The 16629-nt window shown below is 38.0% G+C and overlaps 1 protein-coding gene across 9 annotated transcripts in view; it reads left to right on the top strand.

Annotated features, from left to right (window-relative positions):
• Positions 1 to 16629, top strand: part of ECD (ecdysoneless cell cycle regulator) — a 73128-nt gene that overhangs the window by 13635 nt on the left and 42864 nt on the right. For all 9 annotated transcript variants that reach the window (XM_037803943.1, XM_037803942.1, XM_037803935.1 and 6 more), the window contains exon 10: positions 16404 to 16510. In XM_037803943.1, the coding sequence (XP_037659871.1) occupies positions 16404 to 16510 (107 nt within the window). The remainder of the gene's footprint in view (positions 1 to 16403; positions 16511 to 16629) is intronic.

The raw sequence follows: 16629 nt of genomic DNA, 5'->3' as shown, positions 1-16629 counted from the left end.
GGCAATGTCCATGATCAACTGTACAAATACTAGAAATCACTTCATGAACCAGAACAAACGTATGACAATACAATTAGAAGTTAATAACAGAGGGGCATATAGGCAAGAACTATATACCTATTACAAACTATATACTACAGTTAGTAGTATTTCAACATTTTTTCATAAACAGTAACAAACGTACTATATCAATACTAGGAGTCAGCAATTGAGGGGGGTTGGTTAGGGATAGGGGAGGTTTAGAGTTTCCTTTTTTTCTTTTTTCATCTTTCACTTTATTTCTTGTCTGGAGTAATGAAAAGTTTCTAAAAATTGAACAAAAATTAAGTGTGATGGATGCACAGCTGTATGAGGGTACCCAGGGGCAAGGGATTGTACACTTTGGATCTTTGGATAATTGTATGGTATCTGAATAATCTCAATAAAAATGAAAAAATAAAACAAAACAAAACAAAAAAAACAGCATGGGCAAATGCGGAATGAGTGCTAAGGGGTGATGACAGTGTTCTGTGTAATGGTGAATTTTATTTTTCAATTAAAAAAAATAGCATGGACATAAAAAAAAAGATTAATTATCTGTTGTAGGAAAGAAATGAATAGACAATAAAAAATCACTTTGCCATCAAAAAAAAAAAAAAAAAAAAAAGATCACAGCAAGAAACTGCACAATGACTACTGAGGGGGTAGGTGCTGGGGAGTTGATGTATTGCTCCAGAAGATCATTGGTGCTGGCAGTTATAATAGTAATAATAATAATTGTTGTTGCTATTATTATAATGATTAACCTTTATAGAGTACTAACGAAGTATCAACCACTTACACTCATTTAATCTTCCTTTACGGCCCTGAGGAATAATTACTATTATTCCCATTTTACAACTGAGGAAGCTGAGGCCAAGAGAGATTAAGTAATTTGTTCAAGGTCATAAAGCTAATAAGTAGCAGACATAGGAGTTGAAGCCAGGCAGTCTGGTATTGAATCATGTGCTTAATTCCTACAGGAGTTCTGGGCTGTAGTTAGCTATTTTAGATGTGGCTTAATCACAGAAAGAAGCAGGTATTCAGCCTGTAAATCAAATCTCATTCTAATTGCCATCTGTTTTCTGGGGGAAGAAAGAAATGTTTACATGGTTGGAAGGAAATGGCACCGCTTTGAAATTCAGTCGAGTTGAGTTTCATTTCTGGTAATGGTGGAGTAATTTAGATTAGATTAACCCCCTGCCAATTACAGTGATAAACGCTGGACAAAATATTTTTTAAAAACAGCAAAACAGCTATTCACAGACACTGGAGAGCAACAAAAGCAGGCAGAAATTGGAGGGAATATGACTCTTGAAAGTAGAAAACCGTTTTGGGTGATGTCCACTTTTATCTAACTTGTCCCCTGAGGGCACTTCCAGTCTGTGTAGTTCATGGGAAATAGAGCTCGAGCAAAAGGACCAGTTTTCTTTGTTTGCTTTTAAGATTTTAATGGTGACACATATGCAACATAAAATCTCACATTTTAACCACTTTCAAGCCACTTTCCAGTTCAGTGGCTTTAATGACGTTCACAATGTGCTATCACCACCATCCATTACCAAAACTTTTCCATCACCCTAAACAGAAAGTCTGTACCAGTTAAGAATTAACTTCCCATGCCCCCCACTCCTCCATCCCCCACCCCTCCAAAGTAGCAGTCTTTAATGGGCTGAGGAATCAAAGATCAGAATTTGGGTTTGGGAAAAAACTCAATTTATGCTTTCAAAATTAAATGGTAGGTACTTATAGCAATTAAATAACATGAATGAAAGAATTTTGTAAGTTATGATTAAAAAGGTCCTCAGTTGTGTGTGTGTGTGGCGTTTTGTTTTGTTGTTTGTTTTCTTTTCTTTTTAGTCAAACTAATTGTGTTTTTTTGTTTTTTTTTTTTTTTCATTTTTTTATTGTGGAATATGACATATATACATAAAAGTGATAACTTTCAAAGTGGGGTTTAACAAGTCGTAAGCAAATTTCAAAGAATGTTATGGGTTACATTTCCACAGTTACAGTTATTTCCTTATTGTGAAATATAACATATTTACAGAAAGGTGATAACTCTCAATGTACAATTTAACAAATACCTGTAGAGCAAATGTCAAAGAATGTTATGTATTATGCTTCCACAATTTCAGTTATTTCCTTATTGTGAAATATAAGATATACTGAGAATGGTGATAACTTTCAAAGTACAATTTAACAAGTAGTTACATAGGAAATTTCAAAGAATGTTATGGGTTATGGTACTGTAGTTTTAGTTGTTTCCTTATTATGAAATATAATGTATTTACAGAAAGGTGGCTATAGAACAAACTTCAAAGAATGTTTTCCTTCTAGTTATTCTAATACCCTAGCAACTAAGAAAAAAACATTATATAAAAATTCAGTATTTGTAACCCTTTGTTAAATTCTTTCTTGTCTGTTGCTACCCCTTCCTCTAGTTTAATCGCATTCCCAATCTTCAAGGATATCTAGGCAGTGACCACCCTAACTTGTTCATGTTGAAAAGGGGTGTTGACATTATGGGAAAGGGGAACACATATGACTGATGTTCTTGAAGAGGCTTTTGCCTCTGGGTTTTGGGATTATCTGGTTTAGGAACACTCTGGAGGATTTAAGTTTCTGAAAAATAAACGTAGTGCATGAAACTTTTATAGAGTCTCAGATAGAGATCCAGGTATTCTTAGGGTTTCCAGGACTGCTGTTGATTTGGAATTGTTATACTGTTAACATTTGGCATATGTAGCTGAAGCTTGCATAGGAGTAACCTCCAGGACAGCCTCTTGACTCTACTTGATATCTCTTAGCCACTGGAACCTTTTTTTGTTGTCTTTCTTTTCCCCTTTTTGGTCAAAAAGGCATTCTCAACCCCTTGATAACAGGATCATGCTCATTCCTGGGATCTGTGTCCCATGTTGCCAGGGAGACTCACTCACCTGGGGAGGTCCTGTCCTATGTCAGGGGGAGGGTGATGAATTTATTTGTAGAGTTGTTCTTTAGAGAGAGAAAGGCCACATCTGAGCAACAAAAGAGGTTCTCTGGAGGTGACTCCTGGACATAATTATCGGTGGCCTTAGCCTCCCGTTTACAGCCATAAATTTCACAAGACAAGCCTCAAGATCAAAGGCTTGACTTAGTAAGTAGGGGGTTCCTAATTTCACATAGTGTATGTTCTGTACACAATAATCAATCAGTATCTCACATTATCTTCACTTAGTTGTACAATCATCATCACTCTCCATTTTAAACAATTCTCATGACCCAGAACACCCCAAAGCTCTTATCAGCCCTTAATTACTTATCCCTAATGTTTGTGTTGAAGGACATTTGGTTTGTTTCCATCTCTTGGCAATTGTGAACAATGCTGCTATGAACATCCGTCTGCAAATATCTGTTCCTGTCACTACTTTCATTTTCTGGCTGTATACTGAGAAGTGGAATTGCTGGATCTTAGGGTAACTCAACATCTGGTTTTCTGAGGAACTGCCAAACTATCTTCCACACTGGCTATACCGTTATACATTTGAATAAGAGTTACAGTTTCTCCGCATCCACTCCAGCATTCCGAACTCGCGATTTGATTCAGTTGATCAATGTGTCTGTCTTTGTGCCAATATCATGCTGTTTTGACCACTGTGGCTTTACAGTAGGCTTTAAAGTCAGGAAATATAAGTCCTCCCACTTTGTTCTTCTTCTTTACAATGTTTTTGGCAATTTGAGGCCCCTTTCCCTTTCAAATAAATTTGACAAATAGATTTCCCAAGGCTCCAAAGTAGGTTGATGGAATTTTGATTGGAATTGGGTTGAATCTGTGATCAATTTGGGTAGAATTGATAATCTTAACAATGTTTAGTCTTCCTATCTATGAACACGGAATATCTTTCCACTAATTAGGTCCTCTTTGATTTCTTTTGGTAACATTTTGTAATTTTCTGTATAGAGGTCTTTTGTATCTTTGGTTAAGTTTATTCCTAGGTACTTGATTTTTTTAGTTGCTATTGTGAATTGAATTTTTTTCTTGATTGCCTCTTCAGTTGGGTCATTACTAGTGTATAAGAACATTAATGACTTACACACATTAATCTTGTATTCCACCACTCTGCTGAATTTTGTTTCTTATTTTACATAGCTTTTATTGATTTCTCAGAATTTTCCAAATATAAGATCATATCATCTGCAAATAATGATAGTTTTACTTCTTCCTTTCCAATTTGAATACCTTTTATTTTGTTGTCTTGCTCTGGCTAGAACTTCTGACACAGTGTTCAATAGTAATGGTGACAGTGGGCATTCTCTCTTGTTCCGATCTTAGGGGGAAGGCTTTCAGCCTCTCACTGTTGAGTAGTATGCTGACTGTGGTTTTTCATATATGCCCTTTATCACATTGAGGAAGTTTCTTTAAATTCCTACCTTTTGAAGTGTTTTTATCGAAAAGGGATGCTGAATTTTGTCAAATACTTTGAGCATCTTTCGAGATTATCATTTGATTTTTCCCTTTTGATTTGTTAACGTGTTGTATTACATTGATTGATTTTCTTATGTTGAACCACCCGTGCATGCCAGGAATGAACCCCACTTGGTCATTGTGTATAATTCTTTTAATGTGCCTTTAGATTCGATTAGCAAGTATTTTGTTGAGAATTTTTGCATCTATATTCATCAGGGAGATTGGCCTGTAGTTTTCCTTTCTTGTTGTATCTTTATCTGGTTTTGGTATGAGAGTGATATTAGCTTCATAAAATGAGTTAGGTAGTTTTCCTTTTTCTTCAAGTATTTGAAAGAGTTTGAGCAGACATGGTGTCAATTGTTTTTGGAAAGTGTGGTAAAATTCCCCTGTAAAGCCATCTGGCCCTGGGCTTTTATTCGTAGGTAACTTTTTGATGACTGACTGGATCTCTTTGCTTGTGATTGGTTTGTTGAGGTCTTTTTCTTCTTGGGTCAGTCTAGTTATTCATGTGTTTCCAGGAAATTGTCCATTTCTTCTAGGTTGTCTAGTTTGTTGGCGTACACTTGTTCATAGTATCGTCTTAGGATTTTTAAAATTTTTTCTGGATCCACAGTGATGACTTGGCTCATTTCTGATTTTATTTATTTGGGTCTTCTCTCATTTTGACTTTGTCAGTCTAGATAGGGCTTGTCAATCTTGTTGATCTTCTCAAAGAACCAACTTTTGGTTTTATTGATTCTGCTATTTTGTTGTTGTTGTTCTCCATATCATTTATTTTTGCTTTGATCTTTGTTATTTCTTTTCTTATACTTGCTTTAGGTTAGTTTGCTGATCATTCTCTAGCCTTTTCAGTTGTTCAGTTAGGTCTTTGGTTTTAGCTCTTTCTTCCTTTTTGATGTATGCATTTAGAGCTATAAATTTCCCTCTCAGCACCACCTTCACTGCATCCCATGGGTTTTGATATGTTGTGTTCTTGTTTTTATTCATCTCTAGCTATTTACCTATTCCTCTTGCAATTTCTCGTTGTTTTAGGAGTGTGTTGTTTAACCGCCATATATTTGTGAAAGATCTGGTCCTTTGATGGTTATTGATTTCTAGTTGCATTCCATTATGGTCAGAGAACCTGCTTTGAAAAATTTCAATATTTTTAAATTTATTAAGACTTGTTTGATGACCCAGCATGTGATCTATCCTGTAGAATGTTCCATGGGCCCTAGAGAAGAATGTATATCTTGGTACTTTGGGATATAACAATCTATATATGTCTGTTAAGTCTAATTCATTTATCACATTGTTTAGCTTCTCAATTTCCTTATTGGTCCTCTCAATGGTTGTTCTACCTATAGAAGAGGGTAGTGTATTGATGTCTCCCACTATTAATGTAGAAATGTCTATTGCTCCCTTCACTTTAGCCAGTGTTTGTCTCATGTACTTTGGAGTTCCTTGATTGGTTGCATAAGCATTTATGATAGTTCTTCTTAGTGAATTGTCCCTTTTATTAATATATAATATCCTTCTTTGTCTCTTATGACACTTTGCATTTAAAGTCTATTTCATCTGATACTAGTATAGCTACCCCTGCTTTCTTTTGGTTGCAGCTTGCGTGGAATATATTTTTCCATCCTTTCACTTTCAGTCTCTGTGTCATAGGGTCTAAGATGAGTCTCTTGTAAACAGTATATCAATGAGTCATATGTTTCAATCCTTTCTACCAATCTGTATCTTTTAATTGGAAAGTTTACTCCATTCAATTCAAAGTTATTACTGTGAAGGCAGTTCTTGAACCAGCCACCTTACCTTTGATTTTTAATTGTCAGGTCTATTTTTCTCCCACTCTCTCTTTTTTTCCTTTAAGTTCCCTTACTAATATTCTTCAGTTCTGTGCCTTTCTCCAGACCTGTCTCTCCTTTTTTTCTCAGCTGGTAGAGCTCCCTTTAGTATTTCTTGCAGGGTAGGTCTCTTGTTAACAATTCTCAGCATTTGTCTATCTGTGAAAGTTTTAAATTCTCCCTCATTTTGAAAGATAGCTTTGCTGGATAAAAAATTATTGGCTGGCAATTTTTCTCTTTTAGAATCTTAAATATGTCATACCACTGCATTCTAGCCTCCATGGTATTAGTCAGTACTGCTGAGTAGTCAGTACTTAGTCTTCTGTGGTTTCTCTTGCTGCTTTTGGGACTTGCTTCTCTTCAGCATTTGACAATCTGATTAGTATAAGTTTCTGAGTGAGTCTGTATAGATTTAGTCTATTTGGAGTTCGTTGGGCTTCTTTTATTTGCATATTTATATCTTTTATAAGGGTTGGGAAGTTTTCCCCAACTGTGTCCTCAAATACTCTTCCTAACCCTTTACTCTTCTCCTTCTGGGACACCAGTGATTTTTATATTTGCACACTTCATGTTGTCCTTCATTTCCCTGAGATCTACTTCAGATTTTTTTAATTTTTTCTCACCATTAGTTCTTTTGTACGTTCACATTCAATTGATCTGTCCTCTAATTTACTTATTCTTTCTTCTGTCTTGTCACATCTGCTGTTGTGTGTCTGTAGTATATTTTCAATTTGTTCTACTATACCCTTTATTTCCATAAGATCTGATATTTTTAAATTTACTCTTTCAAATTCTTCTTTATGCTCTTCCAGAGTCTTCTTGGTGTCTTTTATATCTTTAGCCAACCCATTGAAGTTGTTCTGGAGTTTTGGATATACTTCTTTGATTAATTACTCCAGATTCTGAATGTCCTCTGGCTTTTTAATTTGGTCATTTGGCTTGTTCCATAGCTACTTGGATCTCCATATGCTTGGTGATTTTCTGTTGGCTTCAAGGCATTTGCTTATCTTGATAAGTTTATTTTGCAATATGCAGGATTATGTGAGCATTTATATATAATTTGGCAGAGCTACAGCTTGCTGGAGTGTATTTTCACTGACCTCCCAGCAGAGGGCACTCTTGAGTTACCTGTTACTCTGAAGCCAGCTTTCCCCCAGTTTCACCTATGCACTGTGCAGGGTCCAAACCAAGTGGAAATCCAATCAGTGCACCAGTTCTCCATGTGCACTAGCCCTGGGGGTAGTGGTGGGCCCTGTGCAGCTCAGCATGGAGTCCGCTTCAGGGCTCAGTGAGTCTGATAATTCCTGGGTCTCCAAGTGGACCACTGTTGAGCTGTGGGGCTGCGCATCTCACTGCCTAGCTCAAATGCATCCTGATCCTGTCTATTGTGCAACTGTGAGCCTCTGGGGTTGAGGAAGCGTTCCTTGGAGCTTCCGTGCATCGCCCTTGCCTCTCTCCCTGCCTCTCACCTGTGCACACCATGTGCTTCTGTGGAGATGAGTAAATGCAGTTACTACAAGTCTGGTGAATCCCAAGTTCCCTTATGGGAGCTCCCAGCTGTGAGGTTGTGAAGGGTTATCTCCCCAGCCAACTGTTGAAATGAGTTCACAGGGCGTGGAAAGCTGCTCCCTCCTGTGCTTGGCGACCAGCACCAGCCACCAGTCCCCAGCAGCGGTCCCAGTAGACATTCTCATACAGTCCTTTCAGGCGCAGTCTCTCGCCTCTCCATCCAAGTTCACAGTATGTGTTGTAGAGTTCCCACTCCAGCCGGTCACACCCTGGAACCACTATCCTGGGCACCCTCTGCCCCTTCTTCAGTTCTTTTCATAGAGAAGTTTGCTCTGCCTTTCCTATTCCGCCATCTTCCCAGAAGTCATGCAATCTTTTTTTTTTTTTTTTTTTCTTGAAATAATGTCAAACATATAGGACAGTTGCAGATACAGTACAAATCCCATACAGAGAACTCCAACACCCCCCAACCCCCAGATATCCGTATCTACCAATTTTACATTTTACTACCTTTGCAGTACCTTTCTTTCTCCTTCCTTCCTTCCTTCGTTCCTTCCTTCGTTCCTTTTATCCTTCCTTCCTCTCTCCCTCCCTCCCTCTTTCTTTCAGCTATATCTATTATCTTTCTATCAATTATCTATCTACCCATTTATCATCTTCTGAACATTTTAGAGTAGGTTGCATATATCATGCTCCTTGAACTCATAGCACTTCCATGTACATTTCCTATGAACAAGGATATTCACTTATGTCATTAACTTAACTGCAGTTAATTCAAGAAAATTAATATGGATATAAAGCTTAAATTCTATATTCCAGTTTTTCCTTATGCTCCCTTTGAGCTTTTCTGCTCCATTCTTAGATCCACTCCAGTATCATATATTGCATTGACTGTCATTAACTCTTAATTAACTTTTTTTTAAATAACTGTATCAAAAAAAATTTTGTTTCAAAAAGATACACAATAAAAAAACATTTCAAACAAACCATAACAAGGGAGTAGAAAAAGACAACTAACCTAAAATAACTACTTTACTTCCAACATGTTCCTACTCTACTCCAAGAAAATAACCTAATATAGCAACATTTCTGTGAACTTGTTCCTAACATACCCATCAGAAATTAACAAGCCATAGTCATTCCTGGGCATTCCCAGAACATTAAATTTACCCACGATAGCTTATCTGTTCTTACTAGGTTATCATTACCCCTTCATTAATTGCTCTCTATTGCTAGTTCCCCTACATTCTACATTATAAACCATTTATTTTAGGAGTGTGTTGTTTAACCTCCAGGTGTTTGTGAATTTTCTAAGTCTCTGATGGTTACTGACTTCTAATTGTATTCCATTGTGGTCAGAGAATGTGCTTTGAATAATTTCAATTTTTTTAAATTTATTGAGGCTTGTTTCATGTCCCAGCATATGGTCTATTCTGGAGAAAGTTCTGTGATCACTAGAGAAGAATGTGTATCCTGGTGATTTGGGATGTGATGTTCTATATGTCTGTTAAATCAAATTCATTTATCAGATTATTTAGGTTTTCAGTTTCCTTACTGGTCTTCTGTCTGGTTGATCTGTCTATAGGAGACAGTGATGTGTTGAAGTCTCCCACAATTATTGTGGAAACCACCATTGCATCCTTTAGTTTGCCAGTGTTTGTCTCATGTATTTTGTGGCACCATGATTGGGTGCATAAACATTTATGGTTGTCATTTCTTCTTGTTGAATTGCCCCTTTTATTAGTATGTAGTGGCCTTCTTTGTCTCTAATAACATGCTTGCATTTAAAGTTTATTTTATCTGAGATTAATATTGCTACTCCTGCTTTCTGTTGGCTATAGCTTGCATGAAATATTTTTTCCATCCTTTCAATTTTTTTGTGTCCCTGTGTCCAAGATGAGTCTCTTGTATGCAACATATTGATGGTTCATATTTTTTGATCCATTCTGCCAATCTGTATATTTTAATTGGGGAGTTTAATCCATTTACATTTAATGTTATTACTGTGAAGGCGTTTCTTGAATCAGCCATCTTATCCTTTGGTTTATGTTTGTCAGATATATTTTTTCCCTCTTCTCTTCTCTTACTGTCCTTTAATGAACAAATATTGAATCTCTTTAGTACTGAACCTTTCTACATATCGCTCTCTCCTTTCTTTGTTTCTCTGTCAGTAGGGCTCCCTTTAGTATCTGAAGTAGGGCAGGACTTTTATTTGCAAAATCCCTCAGCATTTGTTTGTCTGTGAAGAATTTAAGCTCTCCCTCAAATTTGAAGGAGAGCTTTGCTGGATAAAGTATTCTTGTTTGGCAGTTTTTCTCTCTCAGAATTTTAAATATGTCCTGCCACTGCCTTCTCACCTCCATGGTGGCCGCTGAGTAGTCACTACTTAGTCTTATGTTGTTTCCTTTATATGTGGTGAATTGCTTTTCTCTTGCTGCTTTCAGAACTTGCTCCTCCTCTTTAGTATTTGAGAGTCCGATCAGAATATGTCTTGGAGTGGGTTTATTTGGATTTATTCTATTTGGAGTTCGCTGGGCATTTATGCTTTGTGTATTTATATTGTGCAGAAGGTTTGGGAAGTTTTCCCCAACAATTTCTTTGAATACTTGTCCTAGACCTTTACTCTTCTCTTCCTCTTCCGGGACATCAATGAGTCTTTTATTTGGACGTTTTATTTTATCTATCATATCCATGAGGTCCATTTCAATGTTTTCAATATTTCCCCATTCTTTCTTTTGTTCTTTCATTTTCCATTCTGTGGTCCTCGAGGTCACTGATTCATTGTTCAGCTTCCACTGGTGTTGTACTATGAGTATCTAGAGTCTTTTTAATTTGGTCAACAGTTTCTTTTATTTCCCTGAGATCAACTATTTTTTTATTTACTCTTGCAGTTTCTTCTTTACACTCTTCTAGGGTCTTTTTCATGTCCTTTATGTCCTGTGCCATGCTCTTGTTGATGTCCTTTATATCCTGTGCCATGTTCTCGTTGTTTGTCTTTAGTTCTTTGATTAATTGCTCCAAGTACTGTGTCTCCTCTGATCTTCTGATTTGGGTGTTTGGTTATGGGTTATCCATATCGTCTGGTTTTATCATATGCTTTAAAATTTTCTGTTGTTTTGGACTCCTGGCATTTGCTTTACTTGATAGGGTTCTTTTAGGATATGTAGAATTATTCAAAGACGAATCTCTGATTTGTCAGATCTACAGCTTAGTGGCATACACTTGCTCTAAACAGCGGATGGCGTCCATGAGTCACCTATTCCCCTCAAGTTCGTTCTCCCCAACTTTGTCTTTGTCATGTATGGGGGTCTGATTCTTGTGGGGTCCAATTGGTGCACCAAGTTTGGGTGTGTTGCTGGTGCTGTCTGCCCTGGATGTGGGGCGTGTGTCTGAGCAGTTAGGAAGGGATGGGAGGAGCTTTAACAATCAAACCTCCCATGTGTCCCTGGAGATTTAAGGCTGTTGCAAGAGGCTAAACCTTCATTTCAGTCTCACCACAGATTTTCTCTGCCGCTGACCCACAAGTCTTTGGTATTGGCGTATGGTCCCTGGGATTTCCGAGTGGGTCCCTCTTCCGAACCATGCCCTTCTAGGACCTCTGCTGAGGGAAGGTTGTGCCACATCACAAGTGCACACCATCCCTCAAGGGAAGTTCTGGGCTGCTGGCCATGTAGGTGCATTCCCAGCCTGCTGTAAGGATGGCTCTATGGGGCGTATTCATTCCTCCTTTTTGCACAGCTCTGCCTTCCCAGCTCCAGGACAATTAGCTGCGGGTGCACAAAAGGCTATTGTCCATGCCCAATATTGTGGCATGTACGTGTGTTGCTGGAAACACTTCCTGTCACACTGGGTTTCCAGCGCCAGGCAGGAGCATTCCCAGCCCACCGGGAAGATGGCTGCAAGGGGCGTGGTTTTTTCCCCTTTGGGCTAACCTCCGCCTTCCTTGCTCCGAGACAATTAGCAGCGGGTGTGCAAAAGGCTATCTTCCACTCCAGATATCGAGGCCTTCACACAGCCCATTCCTGCCACGCTTCACTGTGCAGTTCTCACTGCCGTATCTGCAGCCAGTTTGGGACTTTTTAAAAGAGAACTAGTCCGCCTCCAAATGCCAACCCTCTGTTTTCCCACACTGCAGCATGGCTGCCGGATATTGAGCGGCTTACTCACTTGTTTCAGAACGCAGACTCCTGTTATCACCAAGTGCACGGTCCCTGTGAATTTAGCAGATCTTGTTCAGCTGGTACATCGCTGGAACTGGTGTTCTAGGTCACTTTCTGGCTTTTATCTAGTATTTTTCACAGAGGTGTTTTTTTGTCCTGTCTCTTCTAGCCGCCATCTTAGGTTCTCCCCATGCAATCATTCTTAATCTAGGAGTGTTCTTTACTTCAGAATAGTGAATGCTTGATTCATGGAATTTCTTGATTCTTATTTAGGAGGATGTGTTTAGTATCTTTCATGTTCTAGACAGTATGCTAACGGGTGGGGATCCAGTGACAAAAATGACAGTGTTGGCCTTACTGTCTGCTCATTCAGGTTGTGCACAGAATTAAATTTCTTGGAGTTTTAGGACCAGAGTCTCAGTTTCCTGGCTGCCTATCATTTGAGGGACTTTTCCTTTGCTGCCTGTTAGTTTCTGGGTTCTAGAGGTCATATAGACATTTCCTCAGGCATACTTCAGAGATATTGCAGGTTTGATTCCAGAGCACAACGTTCTGTACAACAGGCAGTGTAGTCTTTGCCATGGCCATTGGGTAGTTGAGGCACTCAGGCTCCAAGAGGTCAAAAACTTCCACGGGCCGTCCCACGCTTCTGTGACAGGCCAGGTTACCAGCCAGTGCCTTCCCCTGATGTAGTTTTGAACCTTAGTCCTACCACTCACATGATCACCTGAATGTTTTGCCAACATCTCAGACACCTTGTATTTGTGTAATAGAATATTCTTTGAAAAGTGTGTGAAATAAAGTTGGTGCTGAGACCTCTAACCTCACAGTTGTCTGTGAGCTTGTAAATGACTTTACAGCAGTCCTTTCATAAGTGTCTAGGGGTGCCTTTGTCTCACTCACATCAGTTTTGTGGCAGTAATTGGTGGAAAAAAGGATGTCCTCTTAGGGGATCCTTTAAGAAAATTTGGGAAAGGGAGAGAGGAAAATACTGGAAGTGGCCCTCAGAGTTAGAAGAGTGCACCCAGATGATCCTGACATGTCCCTGTGGGGCCACTCACCTGTTGAGAAGCATTAATTTATGGTCTTGGGTTAGAGAGAATTAAGACAGTGGAGAGATTCTGTATGTAGAAGAATTAGGGCTCCTCCCACTAAATAAAATAGATTGGTGGTTGAGTAGTTCTTTTTAAATAATAAAGTTTGTTGTTATAAAAGTAACATGTTCATTCATTATAGCAAATACAGAAAGATGTAAGGAGGAAAAAAATTTTACCAGGGAGTCAACCACTGTTACCATTTTGGTTTACTGTCTTCCAGGGTTTTTTTCCCCCATATTCAGTTGAGTTTTTAAAATTTATATGCTGTCTATAAATTTTGTATCCTGCTATTTCTGCTCGTTATGATTGTACATTTCCCATGGTATAAAGTTTTTATAAACATAATTTTATATGGATGTATCATAATAGCTTAAATGTCCAACCTATTAATTAGTGTTGCAGGAGGGACTCTCATTACCTGCGCCAGGAAAATTTCTGAACAGTTCAAAACCAAATTCACCTCTCTTTCCAGACCTGTTCTTTGTGAATTCCCAATGTCTGTTTGTTTGTTTGTTTGTTTTTAATAGGTGAATTAGTATCATAGAGTTTTTCCCAGTGTCTTTTTCTCCTCATCACCTAGACCCCTGGCTCCCCTGGACCCAGTCCCCACATCCTGTTGATTATTATCTTGTGTTTTTGCAACCTTCTTTCTTACTGCCATTCACTCTATTTCCTGAACTATCATAATACCTAAAGTCATCTCCTGTCATCTAATGACTCTCCTCTTCCAATTCAACCAATAGAACCAAAATAATTTGCTTGAAGTATATCTCTGATCATGTCCCTCCCCTCTCTTAAAAATTATTAGTGATTATAATAGTGAAAAATTAGAAACAACCTAAGTGTCAATCAATAGTGGGTAAATAAAAAGTTCATCTGATGGACTGCTATCCAGTGATTAATCAGAGATGAACCAAATATACACACATATCAGGGTTTCTCACCCTTGGTGCTATTGACATTTTTTGTTGGAGGATGGGGGCTGTCCTGTGCATTGTAGGATGTTTAGCAGCTTCCCTGACTTCTACCCAGTAAATGCCAGTTGCATCCCCCCACCTAGTCATGATAATTGAAAATGTCTCCAGACATTGCCAAATAGTCCCTGAATGGCAAAATTGCCCCCCAGTTGAGAACCTCTTTTCTAACTAATAGAGTTCAAAAACAATGTTGATTGAGAAAAGCAAGTTGTAAATATGTATAGTATGTATGCTGTAAATGTAAAATGTAAAAATATGCAAAATATTATATATTACTTGAAGATAATGTATATATTCATTTATTTGGCAAATATTTATTAAGTGCCTTTTATCTACCAAGCCCTATTCTAGGCATTGGGAATACCAAACATGAACCAAAAGTATCCCTGCCCTTAATAGAGCTTATGTGCTAGTGGAGGAGAAAAGCAGTAAACCTTTAGGTAATACTGGATGATGTTCCAGTTTGCTAATGCTGCTATTGTGAAAAAAAAAAAAAAACAGAAATGGATTGGCTTTTATAAAGGGGGTTTATTTGTTTACAAACTTACAGTCTTTAAGGCCTAAAAGTGTCCAAACTAAGGCATCAACATTAGGGTACCTTCACAGAAGAACAGCCACCTGGCCACACCTCCATGGAGATAATCTAATCACAGGTATTACCCACAGTTGGGTGGGTCATATCTCCATGGAGGCAGCCTAATCCAAAGATTCCAACCTAATCAATACTAATAAGTCAGCCCCCACCAGATTGCATTAAAGAACATGGCATTTTGGGGGACATAATATACCTAAACTAGCACAGATGGTGATAAGGACTATAAAGAAAAAGCAGCCTATGAGGAGGAAGTGGTGGAGGCTGCTCTTCTAGATAGGTTGGTACAACACAGAAATAACATATGTACAGTGGCCCAGGAGGATACTCTCAAGTGCCTTTACCTCTGGGTTGGAGAGAAAGGGATTGGGACTGGTGGTGGTGGTGGTGATCAAAGGATGATGCTCTCCAATTTACTTCCAAATTTCTAAAAGAAGTACATGCCCATATTACTAATTTTTACATTAAATGTATAAATGTAACTCATATGTTTAGACTAGAAGTAAATACAACACTATTATACTTTTGGATAGTAGAGAAATGGAAATTTATTATGTTATTTTTTGGACTTGTCTGCATTATTTAAATTTATTAAAAGGTAAATTAAAAGTAACAGAGAAACCACCAGCCATCACCCTACCATGTACTGAATTGAATTCAAACTTCTTAGCCGTTTCAGGCTCACTGTGTTCTCCCTCTGTAGTCTACCTTTTCAGCCTTGTCTTCCTTACTTTGGCCAAACTAGACACTATTTACTCCCTGAACATGTTCTTCATTTCCCTGCCTTGATACCAGTGCTCATCTTTACCCCTACCTGAAGTTTCTCTACCCCAGCTTACCTGTCAAAATCTTCTCCATTAAGGCCTAACTCAACTACTACCCCCTCCTATGATCCTCTTACTATCTGATACTCCTGTGGGACTTTATATTTTGCCTTTTATTGTGATTATTTATGTATCTCATTTCTTTATAAAACACAGAATAGGGTCAATATCCTATTACCCACATGATTTAGCAAGGAATGCTAAATCAAATGTGTATTAAATTAAATGAATGCAGGTCTATTATGCAAATTCGAGTCACTCCATTCTAAATAGTCAGGTGGGATTCCATCAATTTATCTAACAAGTCACATCACCATCATAGAATAACTTACTCATTATATAAATAAATCTCTGCATGTTTCCTCATTGGCGTACTGTAGGAGGAGTACAAGATAGTACCAGGATACTTCATTTCAAGCCTGTGCTCTGTCCAACTGAATGATCTTACAAAAGTTATAGAACTTTAAGCTGTAGTTTTCTCATCTGTTAAACAGGATTATTACCTACCCCATAACAGAGGACTAAACAAGGAAATGTATTTAAAGTCCTAGTCTGGCGTTTAATACATGCTATATTAATTTTTAGTCCACACTTTCCTCCAGGGTCATCTTTTCCTCATTTATATATTGAAAGGGTCATTCTAAATCAGTGGCTTCATAACAGTGTTCATGGAGCCCTAGGAACTGCAAAAGAGCCAGAGGAGAAAGCAAAATGGATAGGTCTAAAGTCTCCAATCTCCACTTCAATCAAAGCAGTTTTACTCTGAGCTTTTCTATAATTTTAGAGGTCCTGGAAAATTTTTATTTGGAAAAAAAAGGGGTTTACAATCTGTAAAAAGTGTTTAAAAACATTAGGCTAGATAATCTCTTCTAGCTTTAAAATAATTGTTTTTGTTTTACTGCTCTAAGCTCTTGTATAAAGAAATACCTATGTCTTATATTTTATAGCTTTCTTGCTATGAGCCCAGGTGAAGAAATCTTAACCTTATTACAGACAATACCATTTGATGTGGAAGAGCTTAAGAAACAAGAAGCTACTCTTCCCCCAGAGGATGGTAAGTGATGAATTACGATGGAGTGGAAGGATTAGAAAGAATTAAAACATTCCAGTCTCACAGCATCCTTCCTCAAGGGTACCTTTCATGTGACTGTACTATGGCAATATCTCCTTTTT

This window comes from Choloepus didactylus, chromosome 15, assembly GCF_015220235.1.
Source record: "Choloepus didactylus isolate mChoDid1 chromosome 15, mChoDid1.pri, whole genome shotgun sequence".
In the NCBI taxonomy this organism is placed as follows: Eukaryota; Metazoa; Chordata; class Mammalia; order Pilosa; family Megalonychidae; genus Choloepus; species Choloepus didactylus.
The sequence above is the reverse complement of the archived record's forward strand: the minus strand, read 5'-3'. Positions and strand labels throughout refer to the sequence as shown.